This window comes from Bos taurus, chromosome 24 (assembly GCF_002263795.3).
Source record: "Bos taurus isolate L1 Dominette 01449 registration number 42190680 breed Hereford chromosome 24, ARS-UCD2.0, whole genome shotgun sequence".
In the NCBI taxonomy this organism is placed as follows: Eukaryota; Metazoa; Chordata; class Mammalia; order Artiodactyla; family Bovidae; genus Bos; species Bos taurus.
Genome location: NC_037351.1, coordinates 32375084 through 32396592, shown reverse-complemented (window position 1 = coordinate 32396592; position 21509 = coordinate 32375084). Strand labels below are relative to the sequence as shown.

At 40.7% G+C, this 21509-nt stretch overlaps 1 protein-coding gene across 6 annotated transcripts in view; it reads right to left on the bottom strand.

Annotated features, from left to right (window-relative positions):
• The window catches only part of OSBPL1A (oxysterol binding protein like 1A), a 230388-nt gene that overhangs the window by 139903 nt on the left and 68976 nt on the right, over window positions 1-21509 (bottom strand). For 5 of the 6 annotated variants that reach the window (XM_010818787.4, XM_024984539.2, XM_010818786.4 and 2 more), the window contains 3 exons: window positions 21300-21398; window positions 17839-17961; window positions 5831-5912 (listed from right to left, as the gene is read on the bottom strand). In XM_010818787.4, the coding sequence (XP_010817089.1) occupies window positions 5831-5912; window positions 17839-17961; window positions 21300-21398 (304 nt within the window). Of the gene's footprint in view, window positions 1-5830; window positions 5913-13320; window positions 13339-17838; window positions 17962-21299; window positions 21399-21509 lie in introns of those variants that run through there. The other variant, XM_059881021.1, reaches the window with a different exon arrangement.

The following is a 21509-nucleotide window of genomic DNA, read 5'->3' as shown; positions in this document are numbered from 1 at the left end:
GTGGCCAAAACTTCCAAAACTATGTTGAATAGTAGTGGTGAGAGTGGGCATCCTTGTCTTGTTCCTGACTTTAGGGGAAATGCTTTCAATTTTTCACCATTGAGGATAATGTTTGCTGTGGGTTTGTCATATATAGTTTTTATTATGTTGAGGTATGTTCCTTCTATTCCTGCTTTCTGGAGGGTTTTTATCATAAATTAATGTTGAATTTTGTCAAAGGCTTTCTCTGCATCTATTGAGATAATCATATGGTTTTTATTTTTCAATTTGTTAATGTGGTGTATTACATTGATTGATTTGCAGATATTGAAGAATCCTTGCATTCCTGGGATAAAGCCCACTTGGTCATGGTGTATGATCTTTTTAATATGTTGTTGGATTCTGTTTGCTAGAATTTTGTTAAGGATTTTTGCATCTATGTTCATCAGTGATACTGTTCTGTAGTTTTCTTTTTTTGTGGCATCTTTGTCAGGTTTTGGTATTAGGGTGATGGTGGCCTCATAGAATGAGTTTGGAAGTTTACCTTCCTCTGCAATTTTCTGGAAGAGTTTGAGTAGGATAGGTGTTAACTCTTCTCTAAATTTTTGGTAGAATTCAGCTGTGAAGCCGTCTGGTCCTGGGCTTTAGTTTGCTGGAAGTGGGCTTTTGTCTGCTGGAAAGACAGCCTTCAGAATGGGAGAAAATAATAGTAAATGAAGCAACTGACAAAGGGCTAATCTCAAAAATATACAAGCAACTCCTGCAGCTTAATTCCAGAAAAATAAATGACCCAATCAAAAAATGCACCAAAGAACTAAACAGACATTTCTCCAAAGAAGACATACAGATGGCTAACAAACACATGAAAAGATGCTCAACATCACTCATTATTAGAGAAATGCAAATCAAAACCACAATGAGGTACCATTTCACATCAGTCAGAATGGCTGCTATCCAAAAGTCTACAAGCAGTAAATACTGGAGAGGGTATAGAGAAAAGGGAACCCTCTTACACTGTTGGTGGGAATGCAAACTAGTACAGCCACTATGGAGAACAGTGTGGAGATTCCTTAAAATACTGGAAATAGAACTGCCATATGACCCAGCAATCCTACTGCTGGGCATACACACCGAGGAAACCAGAACTGAAAGAGACACGTGTACCCCAATGTTCATCGCAGCACTGTTTATAATAGCCAGGACTTGGAAGCAACCTAGATGTCCATCAGCAGATGAATGGATAAGAAAGCTGTGGTACATATACACAATGGAGTATTACTCAGCCATTAAAAAGAATACATTTGAATCAGTTCTAATGAGGTGGATGAAACTGGAGCCTATTATACAGAGTGAAGTAAGCCAGAAAGAAAAATACCAATATAGTATACTAACGCATATATATGGAATTTAGAAAGATGGTAACAATAACCCTGTATGCAAGACAGCAAAAGAGACACAGATGTATAGAACAGTCTTTTGGACTCTGTGGAAGAGGGCGAGGGTGGGGTGATTTGGGAGAATGGCATTGAAACATGTATATTATCATATGTGAAACAGATCGCCAGCCCAGATTCGATGCAGGATACAGGATGCTCAGGGCTGGTGCACTGGGATGACCCAGAGGGATGGGATGGGGAGGGAGGTGGGAGCGGGGTTCAGGATGGGGAACACATGTATACCTGTGGCAGATTCAAGTCAATGTATGGCAAAACCAATACAATATTGTAAAGTAATTACCCTCCAAAAAAGTAAATAAATAAAGTGGAAAAAAAAAGATTTCACTGAATTGTATGATCTGTATACTCAATAACTTGACAGAACAAATGTAGTACTGGTATCTCCCCAAATTCAACAGAAATATTATAAATTTATTAGCTAAATATGTTACTCATTTCATTCACTCAAAGTGTGTGTGTGTGTGTGTGTGTGTGTGTGTGGAAGGGGGAGGGGAGGTTGGACAAGGGCCAAGGGAACACAAGCACCTACTATGTGCTATGCACATAGTTTAGGTGCTGAAGATAATCAGTGAATAAAACAAAGTTCCTCCCTTCATGGAGTTTATATTCCAACAGGAGAGGTAGACAGTCAACTACACACACACACACACGAAGGTTGGTAAGTGACAAAGAAGAACAACGCATGGCCGGAGATGCAGAGAGTCCGAGTCGGACATTGAGACAGGACTTGGTATCAATAACATCATGGCAGAAAGAGCCCTGGGCCCATCAAGAGGGGAGTCCAGCCACAGGCAGACCACAGCCATGCCGGAGGGAGCCAGGTGACCCCAACCTACCCCTCCTCCCACCCTACCCCATCTCCTGACAAAGTCTCTGTCAGCTGGAGCCAATCAGAGGGCCAAGGGCAAAGAAGCCCTAAGAATGCTTCTGAAGTTGATAGTGATCCAGGGCCCAGGGCATCAAGCAAGGTTCTGCTGGAGCAAGGGGAGCGGGGGTCAGGGAAAGTCCTGGAGAAAAGCCTTCCAGGCAGAAGGGCCAGCACACGCAGGCAGCTTTAAGGAAGAGTAAGGCCAGTGAGGCTGCAGAGAGGCAGGCAGGAGAGGAGGACAGAGAGACTCTGTAGATCATTAGAAGGAGTAGATCATTAGAAGGGCTTCATCTTTGTCTCTAAGTGAGAAGACATGGAAGCAAAGGGGTGTTTTGAGCTAAGAGTATCAACCCGCTAATGCTTTAGAAGGATCCCTGGGGCAGGGACTGTAGGGACACGGGTGGGAATTGAGTCAGGAGGCTGTTTTTAATAGCACACGAAGGAGATGAGGGTGGCTTGGACTGGTATGGCAACAGTGAAGGGGTGGTAAGAATCCTTACTCAAAGTCCAGGACTTTGACTAAAGTTGTAAGTGGGTTGAACAAAAGTGCTTTTCAAGACTTCTTCTTTTCGGTAACTGACAACATGATAATGTCTTCAACCAGGGATTTACTATACACAGTTAGCAATAAAGTGCATGCATTAAACTTGGCCTGTAAAGTAATGAATCTTTTTTGGAAAGTTACTTATAAGTATGTATCAATAGGTTCAAAAACATTAATATATTTTCACCCATAATCTCATTGCCCAGAATTCTATGGTAATAAAGTGATGTGGTCAAATATAAGTGTACCATACATTATTTACAATGGTCAAAACCTGGCTATTACACCTAAGGGTAAATTTAGAGTTGTCGGGTAGAACAGATTGACTACATGGCCTTCGGGAAGTCTTCCAAAAGTTTTATAAGTTTGAGTGATTTTATTCATTTTTGCAACCAGGCTTTTGGTAAAGATCAAATTGTAGCAATTTCAGTACTGCATCCTTTACACCTTGAAAGATGTGTTATCCATGTCAGATACGTAACTTTGGTATTAATCCAGATGGAAATTAGGCTTAAGGTCCACTCATGAAAACGACAGTGGCTCAGATAGTAAAGAGTCTGCCTGCAATGTGGGAGACCAGGGTTCAATCCCTGCGTTGGGAAGATCCCCTGGAGAAGGAAACGGCTAACCCACTCCAGCATTCTTGCCTGGAGCCCATGGACAAAGGAGCCTGATGGGCTAGAGTCCATGGGGGTCACAGAGAGTCAGACACAACTGAATGACTAACACACACATGAAAACAAAAGCATTACTTTAACAGAGGACCAAGAGACACAGTGTTTGGTCAAAAGTGTTCACAGGGATCATGGGGAGAAGAACTGTAAATAAAGCTAAAAAATCAGGTTAAGAACATCCTTAAATGCCAAGATAAAAAGTTTGTATTTTATTCTGCAGTTTCAAGGACACTTAAAAGATTTTCTCAGGCAAAAAAAAAAAAAAAACACATTTATAATCATTTTTAAACGGTAAGTTTCTAAAATGAATCTGGCAGCAATAATGCAGTACTTCACAGCATTTGAATTGGAAGAGTTCCTGAAAGCCTTCTGACTCAACCCCCTTTAAGCATGGAATGCAGAGGGTGTTGGAGGGGGGGGGGTGGTTCCCAGAAGGCAGGGAGAGTAAAGGGCAGGCGCTGCAGTGATCTGGATGCAGGCAGCACGGAGCGGAATGTGTACCATAGAAGATGCAGTAAGAAAGAGGGTGGGAGTCTTAAAAGTTCACATTCATACAGTTTTGTACCAAAACGTAAACCAACTGACAATCCCAACCACAAGATCTGGATTCCGTCCACAAACATTTTAGTTTTTCCTCTTGAGATGTCACTGGAAAACTACGTAGGCAGTTTAGAGTAGGATGTGTATCTATCGGCTTCCTTTAATAAAGCCCATGTGCCGGGTTACTCTGTACAATCCACTGGCATTAAGAGCAGACTCAGTTACCTTCAAAGCTCTAACTCCATTCATGAAATTATCTCTATTCTATTTCTGATCCTGTGTTGTTCTATTTACCTACACCAGTCTTTCAGAAAATAATGTCCATAATCGTCCATGTATAAACCCACTGACTTTTACTGCAGATACATGAAGTAGCACTGTCAAATCACAAATATTTTTCAAAGTTTCCCAGACGTCACTGTGCAAAGTGAACGCACTCTTGGTACTGAATACCATGTATGTCTCTAAGACATACATGCATGCCATTATTATGAGTGGCAAGTCATACAGGTGACCTGAACCAAGACATCTGTCTCAAGGTTCAAAAGAAGAAAAAAAAAAGAAAAGAAAAACAATTTGGTTGTAGTTCTGATATAATTTCTTACTTTGGTCCAGATGAAAAAAAAATAATCTTTACATTTCACCTCACTCTGCACAGTTTCTGTATCTTTTAAATGTTGTTAGTATCTCAGCTGAGTTTAGATGATTCTTGGTGAGGATGGTATTTTAAAAGCCCATGAATAGTCATAGTTGCATAAGTCTGTGACCATACTAAAAGCCACTGATACACTCCACATAGGGGAATTCTAGGCTTATGTGAATTAAATATAATGAAGCTGTTATTATTTAAAAGCCCACTGAGCATAAACAGCATAAGTAATAAAATATTCCAGCTAGCAGTTAATAATCAAAATGACTGCTATCCTTCCCAAGCTGTCATCACTCATATAAATAAGTGTTTGTTGAACTGAAGCAAAGTGATGCCTGAGGTACATCTGGACAGATACAGAACTTTTATGCTCAGTTTATTCTGATATCAACATACCTTCACCTTTCCCAGGCACATACAAAACTAGATCATTATTAAAATTGATATAGTCATAATCCCATAGACAACTAAGTTGATTCAATTTTAGTGGAGTTATTTACAAACATATCAGAGCTCAAGTCTAAAGCAACTGTTAAAAGTCTCAAGTCTAAGGCACAGGATAACTGTTTAATTTACAAAGTAATCAATTTGTTCTCAAAACCTAATTTGCATATTGGATTTTATATTGGGATTTTTGTATTTTGCATTGGGTTGTATTTTGATTGCTGGAGTACTTATAATTAACTCTTGGTAATTCATAACTAAAGAAGAGTAAAGGTATAAAAATTTACTTTTGAAAAGGAGATTAATAATTAGACAAGTTCATGTATACATTCACAGAATGGCAAAAGACCAAGGTCTGGGAACTGCCAACCCCTTCATTTTATAGGCAGGGAAACTAAACCTCTGAGAAATTAACTGTCCCGCTTAAAAGTAACAAGTGGCAGAACAAGGATTCAAATCTAAGACAATTTGACTCCAAAATCCAAGTCTTCTGGGATTCGTAAATAGAGCTCTCACTCCATAGCCAAAATGAATTACAGCCCCAGAAGGTTAACTTTGTTTTTCAAATACAATTCTGAATTCAAAACCAAAAATTATCTGTAATGTATAACCAACCAAAGGATGAACATCTATGATGATGGGTGTCTTAAAGAGTGGGGTTTTACTTCTTTTTACCTTGAGCCATGTCACCCTCCTTGATCATCTTGAGAAAGTTGGAAATTTCTTTATCTAGTCTCTGTTGGCATATCTGTGCTTTCTGGAAAAGAAAACAAAAGAAAAGTTAAATACAGGATTTTTACAGTACATATGCTTTAATATTGCCATTGAAACTTTTTATCTCACAGGTTGATATACTGTAATAATCGAGACATGTTCCTAACAGAGAGAAAAGGGTGAGAGAAAATCACCTTAGAAACTGAACATAACCATGTACAGATTAATAAAAAAATCTTCTAAATTTTAAATACATTCAACATGTCACGATACTACACAACTGTATCAATTACTTCTAATAACTCATTACACAATATATATCTGAGATTTGATTTATTCACACTTAGTAGGCTTGTTAAATTCATCGAGAAATTATAAAATGCACTCATTAAGAATATCTTTTAGAAATTGTTTTTGTTTGAAAAAATCCAGATGGTAGTAACATTTGGAAACCACAACCGGATTTTCATTCAGCAAATCTAAGTGAGCACAGCCCCCACATAATCAGACCAGCAGGACATTTTTTCAGTCAGTGAAAGCTTATAAAAATAAGGTAAAGCAATCTTCCGTGTAATCGGAAATTTCTACATATTTAGATCCCTAAAAGAAAAACAGAGTTTCATGATGTAAACTGCATCCCATCTTAGTATAGATTTGTAAGTCCAAAAATGAAAAATCAGATAAATCTGTAATTCTGAAATAAGTTTTTTTTAGTTTCCCTTTAAAGGAAACTAAGAAGCAAGAATAAGAAGCAAGAAAATAATCATTGTAAAGTTGGTTGGTTATGGCAATAAGAAAATATTCTGAGAACCTTGAGCTTATCAAGATTATCATACTGTTGTAGGTTGAGTAATACATTAAGCCTATGAATTCTTCTCTGGTTGCTCAGTGGTAAAGAATCTGTCTGCCAAGCAGAAGACCAGGGTTTGATCCCTGGATTGAGAAGATCCCCTAGAGAAGGAAATGCCAATCCATTCCAGTATTCTTACCTGGAGAATCCCATGGACAGAGGAGCCTGGTGGGCTACTGTCCAAGGTGCGGCAGAGAGTCGGGCATGACTGAGCACGCACGCATGAATCTTCTCTACTTTGTACTCCTAACATCAACTGGCTCATCACCCAACATTTTTACTCCCCCTAAATCAGACCTACGTGCCAAGGTGATACAGGTACGCATGCTCCCCACCTGATAAATCTTTCAGTGGTTCAACTCAGCTCAACCCCAGCGGAATTAATCACGGTACCACATTCGTGACAGGCAATGTTCTCTTTAAAATGTACATTACTCCATTTTGAGAGCTCCAACAACATAAAAATGCGGTTCATTTTTTGCAGGGGAGGGAGATAGGAAGAATACCTACACTGTGCCAATACCTTTCTGTGCCACCACAGAAACAGAAACGATATGCTGGGTAATTCTTTCAGACACAGTCTTTAAATACACATTTAAGGCAAGAAAAAAGTCGATCAGGGGCCACTGAAAACATGTACCACACAACCAAATGTATCACTCATAATTTATTTATAGAAAATTGTCATTTCACTCTATACATATTTAATACCCCTACCCATGCGCATCAATACTACTGTTTTCTGTCTCTTTTTTTTCTATGCTGAAAAGTTAGCTGGGTGCACAAAAGCAAACAAGAGCTTCATTTGCAGACTGTGAATCTATAATCATAGTTCCTGTGGTTACAATTAAAGACAAGAAACATTCTCCTGCATCATCCTCAAATACTTGAACTATATTCATCATCCTTCAGCATCTCTAACAGTAAAAATCTTACCCTGATCCACAATTTACTTAAGAGTTACACAGTAGGTAAGCTGGAGAAGATTCCATCTACACATGCTGTTTCATAGTTGTATACAAATAGGTATCTGCTATTCTAAACAATTAATGTCGTTTAATTGATGCTAAGAAGCAGCAGTAGTTATAAACACAATTTTTAAAAATCCACATTCTCCAATTTGTTATCAGTTCCTCTTAGTGGCTACTGGTTGCAGTACAAAAATCGGAAAATCTAATAGTGTGTGTGCACTCAGTCTCAGTCATGTCCGACTCTTCACCACCCCCATAGACTGTAGCCCACATCTGTCCATGGAATTCTCCAGGCAGGAATACTGGAGTGGGTTGCCATTTCCTTCTCCAGGGGATCTTTCCGACCCAGGGATCGAGCCCGGGTTTCCTGCATTGTAGGCAGATTCTTTACCGTCGGAGCCACCAGGGATTGAGGAAGGTTAATGTTCATTCGTTCATCGCAGAGCCCAGCGTGGTGTCTCACTGACTTCATGCCACGCACCTTATGTCGGGGACTCCTTAGGTTTCCATTTTTATTGGCCCTACTTAAATGAGCTCCCATGCAAGCAGTATTCTAATAGCTGAAGTGTGACAGTATTTTATACCCAGGATACCTGGGCACAGAGCCCAAGAACAGGAGCACACCCACAGACCTCAGCCACAGAGGGTGGCAGACGCCCGGGTGAGCAGCTGGGCCCCACGCAGGTCTCCTGCTGCTACTTCTTCCCATCCAGAGTTCTGCTGTTGGTTTTAAGTTGATGTTAAACTGCTTTGTCCATCCTGACATAGGAGACAGTTCAAAACTGTGTATCAAAGGAGTAGGTATCTACGGAGGAGTGGCTGGGATAGCAGAGAGGTCATGAATTTCAGCGTATTTGCCACATACAGACAATCCCATAGTTGGTTAATTGAGAGCTGAAGCATAAGCAGATATAAATTACTATATATAAAATAAAAAATAAGGTCCTACTGTACAGCACAGGCAACTATATTCAATATCCTATATTAAACCATAATGGAAAACAGTAAGAAAAAGTATGTATGGATAACTGAATCACTGATGTATACCAGAAACTAACACAACACTGTAAATCAATTACACCTCAATTTTTAAAAAGGATCAAAGCAGACTGCCTTCCAACATCGATAAAAAGAAACTACTGATAAACACAACATTGTGGGTGAACGATGATAGCCACCAGAGACATATGGTGTGATTCCATGTAGCTGGAATCCTAGAGTGGACAAAGCTGACAAAGACCGTGATGACAGAGCAGCTCAGTGGCTGCCCGAGACGGTGTAGAGAGCACTGTCTGGAAGGGGAATGGAGATCTTTTTGCGGTGATGAAAACATCCCACACCTGGATAGGAGGGACGGCTGCACAGGGTATTTGTCAAAACATATCAAACTTAAGACACTACAATGCCCTCATTTTATTACATAAAAATTGTACCTCAATAACATTAAACTTTAAAAATATTGGATTGTAGAATCCAGATAACCTTCCTCTGCAGACAACAGCCAGCATCCTGAGCCCTGGAGCCCCATACTCATCTCCAAACTTTCCAAACTCCAGCCAAATCCACTTCAAGGATAACTTCATACTCCATATATATATATATATGGAGTGTATATATATATATGCTTGATTTCTTGTATGGGTACCACTCTATCAGCTTTGAGCTGATGTACACTCATCTTCCTGCATTCACTTTAATTAGGAATCATTTACTCTTCAGTCAAGAAAGTCTGATATCACTTTCTCATATGTTTAAAATTTAGCATCATCTGTTCATTACTTCTTATAACACAGGTATAGTTCAGAGCCTGTAAGAATCAAGAGATCCTCAATGAATAAAACCCCCGCTATCCTAGTGCCACCCCAAATGTAAGCACCCATCCCAGTTTGATCCAAAAGAACTTTCTCTGATGATGGAAACACTCTATATCTGCATTGTCCAAGGTGACAGCCACATGTGACTATTGAGCACTTTCTCAGTTAAGTCACTCAGTCATGTCTGACTCTTTGTGACCCCATGGACTGCAGCATGACAGGCCTCCCTGCCCATTACCAACTCCCGGAGATTGCTCAAGCTCATGTCCATCGAGTCAGTGATACCATCCAACCATCTCATACTCTCTTGTCCCCTTCTCCCGCCTTCAATCGATCCCAGCATCAGGGTCTCTTCAAATGAGTCGGCTCTTCGCATTAGGTGAGCAAAGTATTGGAGTTTCAGCTTCAGCATCAGTCCTCCCAATGAATATTCAGGACTGATTTCCTTTAAGATGGACTGGTTGGATCTCCTGGCAGTCCAAGGGACTCTCCAGAGTCTTCTCCAGCACCACAGTTCAAAAGCATCAATTCTTCGGTGCTCAGCCTTCTTCACAGTCCAACTCTCATATTCATACATGACCACTGGAAAAACCATAGCCTTGACTAGACAGACCTTAGTTGGCAAAGTAACGTCTCTGCTATTTAATATGCTGTCTAGGTTGGTCATAGCTTTTCTTCCAAGGAGCAAGTGTCGTTAATTTCATGGCTGCAGTCACCATCTGTAGTGATTTTGGAGCACAGAAAAATAAAGTCTCTCACTGTTTCCATTGTTTCTCCATCTATTTGTCATCAACTGATGGGACCGGATGCCATGATTTCAGTTTTTTGAATGTTGAGTTTTAAGCCAACTTTTTCACTCTCCTTTTTCACTTTCATCAAGAGGCTCTTTAGTTTTTCTTCAATTTCTGCCATAAGGGTGGTGTCATTTGCATATCTGAAGTTATTGATATTTCTCCTGGCAATCTTGACTCCAGTTTGTGCTTCATCCAGACTGGCATTTCACATGATGTACTCTGAATAGAAGTTAAATAAGCAGGGTAACAATATACAGCCTTGACGCACTCCTTTCCCAATTTGGAACCAGTCTGTTGTTCCATGTCCAGTTCCAACTGTTGCCTCTTGACCTGCATACAGATTTCTCAGGAGACAGGTAAGGTGGTCTGGTATTCGCATCTCTTTAAGAATTTTCCACAGTTTATTATAATCCACACAATCAAAGGGTTTGGCATAGTCAATAAAGCAGAAATGGATGTTTTTCTGGAACTCTCTTGCTTTTTTGATGATCCAGCAGATGTTGGCAATTTGATTACTGGATGCTCTGCCTTTTCTAAATCCAGCTTGAACATCTGGAAGTTCATGGTTCACATACTGTTGAAGCCTGGTCTAGAGAATTTTGAGCATTACTTTTCTAGTGTGTGAGATGAGTGCAATTGTTGGTAGTTTGAGCATTATTTGGCATTGCCTTTCTTAGGGATTGGAATGAAAACTGACCTTTTCCAGACCTGTGGCCACTGCTGAGTTTTCCAAATTTGCTGGCATATTGAGTGTAGCACTTTCACAGCATCATCTTTTAAGATTTGAAATAGTTCAGCTGAAATTCCATCACCTCCACTAGCTTTGTTCATAGTGATGTTTCCTAAGGCCCACTTAACTTTGTATTCCAGGATATCTGGCTCTAGGTGAGTGTTCACACCATTGTGGTTATCTGGGTCATGAAGAAGTTTATCTGGGTCATGTACATCTATTTTGTATAGTTCTTCTGTGTATTCTTGCCACCTCTTCTTAATATCTTCTGCTTCTGGTAGGTCCATACAATTTCTGTCCTTTATCGAGCCCATCGCTGCATGAAATGTTCCCTTGGTATCTCTAATTTTCTTGAAGAAATCTCTAGTCTTTCCCATTCTATTGTTTTCCTCTATTTCTTTGCATTGATCAATGAGGAAGGCTTTCTTATCTCTCCCTGCTATTCTTTGGAACTCTGCATTCAAATGAGTATATCTTTCCTTTTCTCCTTTGCCTTTCACTTCTCTTCTTTTCTCTTCTTTTCCAGATAATAACGATGGTGTGATCACTGACCTAAAGCCAGACATCCTGGAATGTGAAGTCAAGTGGGCCTTAGAAAGCACCACTACGAACAAAGCTAGTGGAGGTGACAGAATTCCAGTTGAGCTATTCCAAATCCCAAAAGATGATGCTGTGAAAGTGCTACACTCAATATGCCAGCAAATTTGGAAAACTCAGCAGTGGCCACAGGACTGGAAGAGGTCAGTTTTCATTCCAATCCCAAAGAAAGGCAATGCCAAAAAATGCTCAAACTACCGCACAATTGCACTCATCTCACACGCTAATAAAGTAATGCTCAAAATTCTCCAAGCCAGGCTTCAGCAATATGTGAACCATGAACTTCCAGATGTTCAAGCTGGTTTTAGAAAAGGCAGAGGAACCAGAGATTAAATTGCCAACATCCGCTGGATCATGGAAAAAGCAAGAGAGTTCCAGAAAAACATCTATTTCTGCTTTATTGACTATGCCAAAGCCTTTGACTGTGTGGATCACAAGAAACTGTGGAAAATTCTGAAAGAGATGGGAATACCAGACCACCTGATCTGCCTCTTGAGAAATCTGTATGCAGGTCAGGAAGCAACAGTTAGAACTGGACATGGAACAACAGACTGGTTCCAAATAGGAAAAGGAGTATGTCAAGGCTGTATATTGTCACCCTATTTAACTTATATGCAGAGTACATCATGAGAAATGCTGGGCTGGAAGAAGCACAAGCTGGAATCAAGATTGCCAGGAGAAATATCAATAACCTCAGATATGCAGATGACATCACTCTTATGGCAGAAAGTGAAGAGGAACTAAAAAGCCTCTTGATGAAGGTGAAAGTGGAGAGTGAAAAAGTTGGCTTAAAGCTCAACATTTAGAAAACGAAGATTATGGCATCTGGTCCCATCACTTCATGGGAAATAGATGGGGAAACAGTGGAAACAGTGTCAGACTTTATTTTTCTGGGCTCCAAAATCACTGCAGATGGTGACTGCAGCCATGAAATTAAAAGACACTTGCTCCTTGGAAGGAAAGTGATGACCAACCTAGACAGCATATTCAAAAGCAGAGACATTACTTTGCCAACAAAGGTCCGTCTAGTCAAGGCTATGGTTTTTCCTGTGTTCATGTATGGATGTGAGAGTTGGACTGTGAAGAAGGCTGAGCGCCGAAGAATTGATGCTTTTGAACTGTGGTGTTGGAGAAGACTCTTGAGAGTCCCTGGGACTGCAAGGAGATCCAACCAGTCCATTCTAAAAGAGATCAACCCTGGGATTTCTTTGGAAGGAATGATGCTAAAGCTGAAACTCCAGTACTTTGGCCACCTCATGCAAAGAGTTGACTCATTGGAGGAGACTCTGATGCTGGGAGGGATTGGGGGCAAGAGGAGAAGGGGACGACAGAGGATGAGATGGCTGGATGGCATCACTGACTCGATGGACATGAATCTCAGTGAACTCCGGGAGTTTGTGATGGACAGGGAGGCCTGGTGTGCTGCAATTCATGGGGCTGCAAAGAGTCGGACACGACTGACCGACTGATCTCTTTCATCTCTCTCTCTTCTTTTCTCAGCTATTTTAAGGCCTCCTAGGACAACCATTTTGCCTTTTTGCATATCTTTTTCTTGGGGATGGTCTTGATCCCTGACTCCTGTACAATGTCACAAACCTCCTTCCATTGTTCTTCAGGTTGTCTATCAGATCTTATCCCTTGAATCTATTTCTCACTTCCACTGTACAATCAGAAGGGATTTGATTTAGATCATACCTGAATGGTGTAGTGGTTTTCCCTACTTTCTTCAATTTCAGTTTGAATGTGGCAATAAGGAGTTCATGATCTGAGCCACAGTCAGCTCCCGGTCTTGTTTTTGCTGACTGTATAGAGCTTCTCCATCTTTGGCTGCAAAGAATATAATCAATTTGATTTCAGTGTTGAACATCTGGTGATGTCCATGTGTAGAGTCTTCTCTTGTGTTGTTGGGAGAGAGTGTTTGCTATGACCAGTGCATTCTCTTAGCAAAACTCTATTAGCTTTTGCCCTGCTTCATTCTGTACTCCAAGGCCAAATTTGCCTATTACTCCAGGTGTTTCTTGACTTCCTACTTTTGCATTCCAGTCCCCTATAATGAAAAGGACATCTTTTTGGGTGTTTGTTCTAAAAGGTCTTGTAGGTCTTCATAGAACTGTTCAACTTCAGCTTCTTCAGCATTACTGGTTGGAGGACAAACTTGGATTACTGTGACACTGAATGGTTTGCCTTGGAAATGAAAAGAGATCATTCTGTCGTTTTTGAGATTGCATCCAAGTACCACATTTAGCTTGCAAGATGGTGGAGAGAAGGACGTGTGCTCATCTTCTCTTGAGAAAACTCCAAAATTACAACTCACTGCTGAACAACCACTGACAGAAGAATGTTGGATCCCAGCAAAAAAAAGATACCCAAGTCCAAGGGCAAAGGAGAAGCCCCAGCAAGACAGTAGGAGGAGCAAAATCGCATTTAGAATAAAACCCTATACCTGCCAGAGATGCTCGGAGGGCTCAAACAAAACCTTATGCGCACCAGGAGACTCCATAGAGACTGAGCCAGATCTGCCTTTGAGTGTTTGAGTGTCTCCTGCGGAGGTACAGGTCAGCAATGGTCTGCCGCAGGGGCAGGAGCTCCGGGTGCAACAGACCTGGGTACGGCATAAGCCCTCTTGGAGGAGGTCACCATTAACCCCCTCCACCGAGCCACCAGAACTTACACAGGACTGGGGAAACAGACTGTTGGGGAAACAAAACCTTGTGCGCACTAGGACCCAAGAGAAAGGCACAGGGACTCCACAAGAGACTGACCCAGACTTGCCCGTGAGTGTCCAGGAGTCTCCAGCAGAGGTGTGGATTGGCAGTGGCCTGCTGCAGGGTTCGGGGCACTGGGTGTGGCAGTGTGTGCTTGGGACCTTTTGAAGGAGGTCACCATTATCTTCATTACCTCCACCACAGTTTGGCCTCAGGTCAAACAACAGGGAGGGAACATAGCCCTGTCCATCAACAGAAAATTGGATTAAAGATTTATGGAGCATGGCCTCGCCCATCAGAACAAGATCCAGTTTCCCCCTCAGTCAGTCTCTTCCATCAGGAAGTTTCCATAAGCCTCTTATCCTTCTCCATTAGAGGGCAGACAGAATGAAAACCACAACCACAGAAAACTAATCAAACTGATCACATGGACCACAGCCTTGTCTAACTCAATGAAAGTATGAGCCATGCTGTATAGGGCCATCCAAGACGGACAGGTCATGGTGGAGAGTTCTGACAAAACATGGTCCACTGGAGAAGGGAATGGCAAACCACTTCAGTGTTCTTGCCTTGAGAACCCCATGAACAGTATGAAAAGGCAAAAGACAGGACACTCAAAGATGAACTCCCCAGTTTGGTAGGTGCCCAATATGCTACTGGAAAACAGAGGAGAAGTAACTCCAGAAAGAATGAAGAGACAGAGCCAAAGCAAAAACAACACCCAGCTGTGGATGTGACTGGTGATGGAAGTCAAGTCTGATGCTGTAATGAATACTGCATAGGAACCTGGAATGTTAGGTCCATGAATCAAGGTAAATTGGAAGTGGTCAAACAGAAGATAACAAGAGTGAACATCAACATTTTAAGAATCAGGGAACTAAAATGGATTGGAATGGGTGAATTTAACTCAGATGACCATTATGTCTACTACTGTGGGCAAGAATCCCTTAGAAGAAAGGGAGTAGCCCTCATAGTCAACAAAAGAGTCCGAAATGCTGAGCGCTTGAAACGTGGCTAATTAAAATAAGGAACTAGGACTTCTCCCGTAGCTCAGTGTAAAGGATCCACCCGCCAAGGCAGGAGACACAGGTTAGACTGCAGGTCACAGAAGACCCCACATGTTAAGGAGCAACTAAGCCCATGTGCCACAACTGCTGAGCTTGTGCTTTAAAGACCGGGAACTGCGACTACTGAAGCCTGCGTGCCCTGGAGCCTGTGCTCCGCCATGAGAGAAGTCACACAGTGAAAGCTGGCCCTCTGCAGCCAGACAGTAGCCCCCGCCTGCTACAACTAGAGCAATGAAGACCCAGCACAGCTACAAAAATTAAACTAAAAAAAAAAGTTACTGGATTTTTCATTTAACTCTAATTCATTTAAATGTAAATAGTCACATGTATCTAGCAGCAATCATATTAGACAGTAGAGTTCTATACCAACACCTGCTTGAATTTCTCTTCCAGTTTTTATTTCTGAAATATTTTCAAGTTGCCATGAAGGCAATAACTGTAAGGCCAATATTTTTATGATCTGTCTTACACTTTTCTCCCTGTAGGCCAAACCTCAAGACAGTGACAGACTGAGGGCTCAGACAAAATGTTTTAAGTTTCTGAAGGCCCCTCCCTGAAGAGGTACAATGGGACCAAGAGCATCATACGACACAGTCACTCTGTGTGGACACTCCCCTATCCCCCCCAATTTCTTCTAAGTCCACTTACTCGTTCAAAAGCATGTTGAGGGAATGAGGTTAATTTTTGTTAATTCAGGTAGTTGCAGAACATTCCAGTCCGAGAGTTCCTCATTTCCTTTAGAAAGCCTATAGACATCTAGAATAGATCTATTTCACAAATTGGTCCCAGTATTTCTCTGCAGCCTAAGAGTCCAAGGACTGAGGGTGTTCTGGAGCCGGTCTACCACAAGCTACAACTCACGCTCGTGTCAGATTTTACCTTTTCTGACCAACCTCCAGAAACTGAGACAGAGGAAAGCACTCAACTTCTGCTAGAAAGAGGTAAGTGTAAACCTGCAAAACCTCAAGTACTTAACACTGGCTGAAACTCTCACCGACTTCAGGTGCTATAAAAGCTACAAGGCAAAAAACTCATGAGTTTAAAGTTAGTGTAAGAACTCAATGTTCAACTAAGGAATAAAAGGTACAGTTGTGCTTGATAACTCTAAAATTTGAAAATGAAGCTAAAGAAGAAACATTTCCTCAAGGAAGTTTTTTTTAAATGATATGCAACTTAGTATGCTTACATTTTACCTGTAGCTTCCATTAAAAAGGTCTTAAAATTACCATAATCCTGGGAAAGAAGTTGTCATGCCTTGTAAGCCCTTCCAGGTTTTATTATTTACCCTTTTGTTGAAGGTACATAAATAGGGAAGGATTTTTCACTTAAGGAACACTGATTAAAAGTTAAAATATTTTAGCACAGTTTTATTTTTTACTGCCTAACATGACTTTGGCTATAAATATTTAAACCTTCTTTATTTGAAGAGTTTTAATGTTATTTAGATGTTACATGTTACTTTTGCAAAGTTCACCAATCTGAAAATTATGTTTATGGTTGTCATTTTACATATTCGACTTTAAAAGAGAAGGGGTGCTGGTAAGGCAACAGTTAACTTCTGGGGAATGTCTTCAACAAACATGGAAGGGCTCAAATTTTTTCATGTTCCATAATAAGATTAGGGATTCAAAATATCTGAATCTCTTATTTTAAGCTGATAGATCCTTAAGTCAATAAAACTCCTTAGATATTAGTAAACTTAAACTCACTAAAGTTGTTGACATAGAAACATTCAAATTCTCCAATAAATTCATTTCATTTAAAAAAGGATTAAATTGCGTAGGCAAATTCACATGTTCTGATATAATTATTTAAATCAAAACACATTATCCTTTTGTAGTTCTAATTCTTCCAAACCCATTCATTCAAAAGGTACAGCCACAAAACTGATGCCAAGAAAAAAGATACCTATCTCAATTACTTATGTTGGTATGTCTCTGTGGATGAGGCATTGATGTCACTTCAGATGAGGGCCTCTCCATTCATCACTGATGCTTTAACCTTACCTCTAATCAAGGAAGTTAGAGATTACACATGCTTTTAAATGAAACTACAGACCAGGGAAGGTATCACTATGGTTGCATTATTTAAACTCTGAAATATATAGTGAAGTCATAAAGGGCAGTAAGGCAAGCAATGCATGTCTCCCCTCCTGGCAGCAGTTTTCAAAGAGAATGACAATCTGATCACAGCATAAACATGTTAACCAAAAAATATATACGTAGGCACATGCCTATCATTACAGCCTATTTACAGAGATATTTGATCATTATTACCATAAGAGAGACAGTATAAGTAGCAGAAGAATATTACTAAAAGAGTAACACTATTTGCATTCTGGACAGAAATCTAAATTCAAAACCTCATATTAAGAAAAATATTCTTAGTAAAACCTGAGTGATCGAGTTAGCTGTACAGGTCAAGTTACATTTTCTACTTACCTCTAAGGATTCCTTCAAGTCTACAGCAGAAACTGCATCGTCTTCTTCATCATCAGTCACTTGGTCTTGGGAACAGTAGTGTGTGCTGTAAGCAGAATGCTCTTCTATTGCTTCCAGCCAGTCCTGAGATAATCCAAGGATTTAAACAGGTGAAATACACTTTTAACTCGAAACACGTATTATGACAACAACCTGAAAAGCATAAAATTTACATGGAGGAAAAAAAATGTTATGGCTTCAAAAAAACAAAGCAGAATATACCCAACAACGAAGTAATGATGCACGTCTCTCGTTTATAACATGTCTAGATAAAAAATTTTCCCAATCCTTTAAAAAACATCATCTGTAAGTTTGCATATTCATTCATATTAATACTGAAACACATTACAAAAACAAAACAATGGGTGGAGAATTTTTCACTTAAGAATTATAGGTTCTCAACCCTGTTGAGTAAGTTATTGCATAATAATACGTCTAGCAACAATTTACTAAGCTGCCTTAAGCACAAGAAATTCAGATCATTTTAAGAGAGCCAAAAATTGCCCTGATGTTTTTTGTTGTTGCTGTTAAGTATCTTTTATTTTTTTTTAAGGTACTTTGATTTTATTTTTAAACTTTACAATATTGTATTGGTTCTGCCATATATCGAAATGAGTCCGCCACAGGCATACATGTGTTCCCCATCCTGAACCCTCCTCCCTCCGCATACCATCCCTCTGGGTCATCCCAGTGCACCAGCCTCAAGCATCCAGTATCGTGCATTGAACCTGGACTGGCAACTCGTTTCATACATGATATTATACATATTTCAATGCCATTCTCCCAAATCATCCCACCCTCTCCCTCTCCCATAGAGTCCAAAAGACTGCTTTATACATCAGTGTCTCTTTTGCTGTCTCATATACAGGGTTATTGTTACCATCTTTCTAAATTCCATATATATGTGTTAGTATACTGTATTGGTGTTTTTCTTTCTGGCTTACTTCACTCTGTATAATAGGCTCCAGTTTCATCCACCTCATTAGAACTGATTTAAATGTATTCTTTTTAATGGCTGAGTAATACTCCATTGTGTACATATACCATAGCTTTCTTATCCATTCATCTGCTGATGGACATCTAGGTTGCTTCCATGTCCTGGCTATTATAAACAGCGCTGCGATGAACATTGGGGTACACGTGTCTCTTTCAATTCTGGTTTCCTCAGTGTGTATGCCCAGCAGTGGGATTGCTGGATCATAGGCAGTTCTATTTCCAGTTTTTTAAGGAATCAGTTCAGTTCAGTCATTCAGTCGTGTCTGACTCTTTGCAACCCCATGAAGTGCAGCACCCCAGGCCTCCCTGTCCATCACCATCTCCCGGAGTTCACTCAGACTCACGTCCATCGAGTCAGTGATGCCATCCAGCCATCTCATCCTCTGTCGTCCCCTTTTCCTCCTGTCCCCAATCCCTCCCAGCATCAGTCTTTTTCAATGAGTCAACTCTTTGCATGAGGTGGCCAAAGTACTGGAGTTTCAGCTTTAGCATCATTCCTTCCAAAGAAATCCCAGGGCTGATCTCCTTTAGAATGGACTGGTTGGATCTCCTTGCAGTCCAAGGGTATCTCCAGAGTCTTCTCCAACACCACAGTTCAAAAGCATCAATTCTTCAGCACTCAGCTTTCTTCACAGTCCAACTCCCACATCCATACATGACCACTGGAAAAACCATAGCCTTGACTAGATGGACCTTTGTTGGCAAAGTAATGTCTCTGCTTTTCAATATGCTACCTAGGTTGGTCATAACTTCTCTTCCAAGGAGTAAGCGTCTTTTAATTTCATGGCTTTACTGTTTTTAAAAAATCAGTGATTTACAAAAATATGGAATGTTTGCCCTAAAAATACCTACCTTCTACCTCATTTCTCACAGCATTTCTCAGGATGAAGTCTTACCCTTTTATGAAACGTTAGGACAGACATGGTTTGGATTGTTCAATGTTCTCTGCAAGGCAAAAGTTAATCATTCTGGAAACACATTTTTAGAAAAATTTTTATTTTAAATATCTATTTTTGGCTGCACAGGCTTTTTCTCTAGCAGCTGAGAGCGGGGGTACTCTCCAGTTGTGTGAGGGCTTCTTATTGTGGTGGCTTCTCTTGTTGCAGAGCACAGGCTCTAGGGCACATGGGCTCAGTAGCTAAGGCTCCTGGGCTCTAGAGCACAGGCTCAGTAGGTGTTACATAGGATCTTCCTAGCTGCTGCTGCTACTGCTGCTAAGTCACTTCAGTCATGTCTGACTCTGTGCGACCCCATAGACGGCAGCCCACCAGGCCCTGACGTCCCTGGGATTCTCCAGGCAAGAACACTGGAGTGGGTTGCCATTTTTTCTCCAATGCGTGAAAGTGAAGGGCCTCAGTTGTGTCCGAGTCTTAGCGACCCCATGGACTGCAGCCCACCAGGCTCCTCTGTCCATGGGATTCTCCAGGCGAGAGTACTGGAGTGGGGTGCTATCGCCTTCTCCAGGATCTTCCTAGACCAGGGATCAAACCCGTGTCCCCTGCATTGGTAGGCAGATTCTTATACACTATACTACTTAGGGAAAAGTGAAAGTTGCTCAGTCATGTCTGACTCTTTGCAACCTCATGGACTATACAGTCCATGGAATTCTGGAATACAGGCCAGAATACTGGAGTGGGTAGCTGTTCCTTTCTCCAGGAGATATTCCCAACCCAAGGACTGAACCCAGGCCTCCCACATCGCAGGCAGATTCTTTACCAGCTGAGCCACAAGGGAAGCCCAACAATACTGGAGTGGGCAGCCTATCCCTTTTCCAGCGGATCTTCTCGGCCTAGGAATCGAACCAGAGTCTCCTGCACTGCAGGCAGATTCTTTACCACCTGAGCTATCAGGGAAGCCCACTACTAAGAGAAGCCCCTGGAAAACAAATGCTTTTAACCCCTTACATGATTTATAAAAAAACAAGGTAAGTTTACAATACTGCCTTGATCGAAAGGAATATGCAGTCTCCATTAAATAACTACACAATGAATTTTTGTCACATCAATCCCAATTTTCTTGCTTGCTGCTATCATTCAAATTACCACAAAGAGAAGCTGAGTCTACAGTGTAATAAAGCAGAACACCTGGGCTGGAGCCAGGCTCTGTCGCTGGCCAGCTGCAGGACCGTTAAGAGGGCACTTCAATCTTACCTCGCCTATAAATTCAGGGGCAGAATGAATAATCATTTAGGCTTTTTCCTAAAACCACTAGGGGCCCTTAACTTTCACAGAAGCAAAATCTTAAAAGAAGAGAAAATACCTGCAGGTACATGTTGATAAGGAATTAATTCATAAGCCAAATTTCAAAAGTTTTATATCATCACTCCCATTAAAAAGGCATAATCAACAAGATGTTAATATTGAGCCTATTTGATATTCTTTATGTCCTTAAATGTTGTTTTATGAAAGACAAATCCATAAAATTACCTCTCTTGTCTGCTGAAGGCTGTTCTTGGGAACCCTGAAGCTATGAACAGTGTCATCGAAGCATTTAATAAAGAAGAGGCAGCTATCAGTGGATTTTACCTTGGATAAAAAGAAGTCAGTAAGACAATACCATTCATGCCCATAAAACAGAACCCTTAAATGATCTACACATAAAACCAACACTATTAACATGACAATAATACCCAAGTA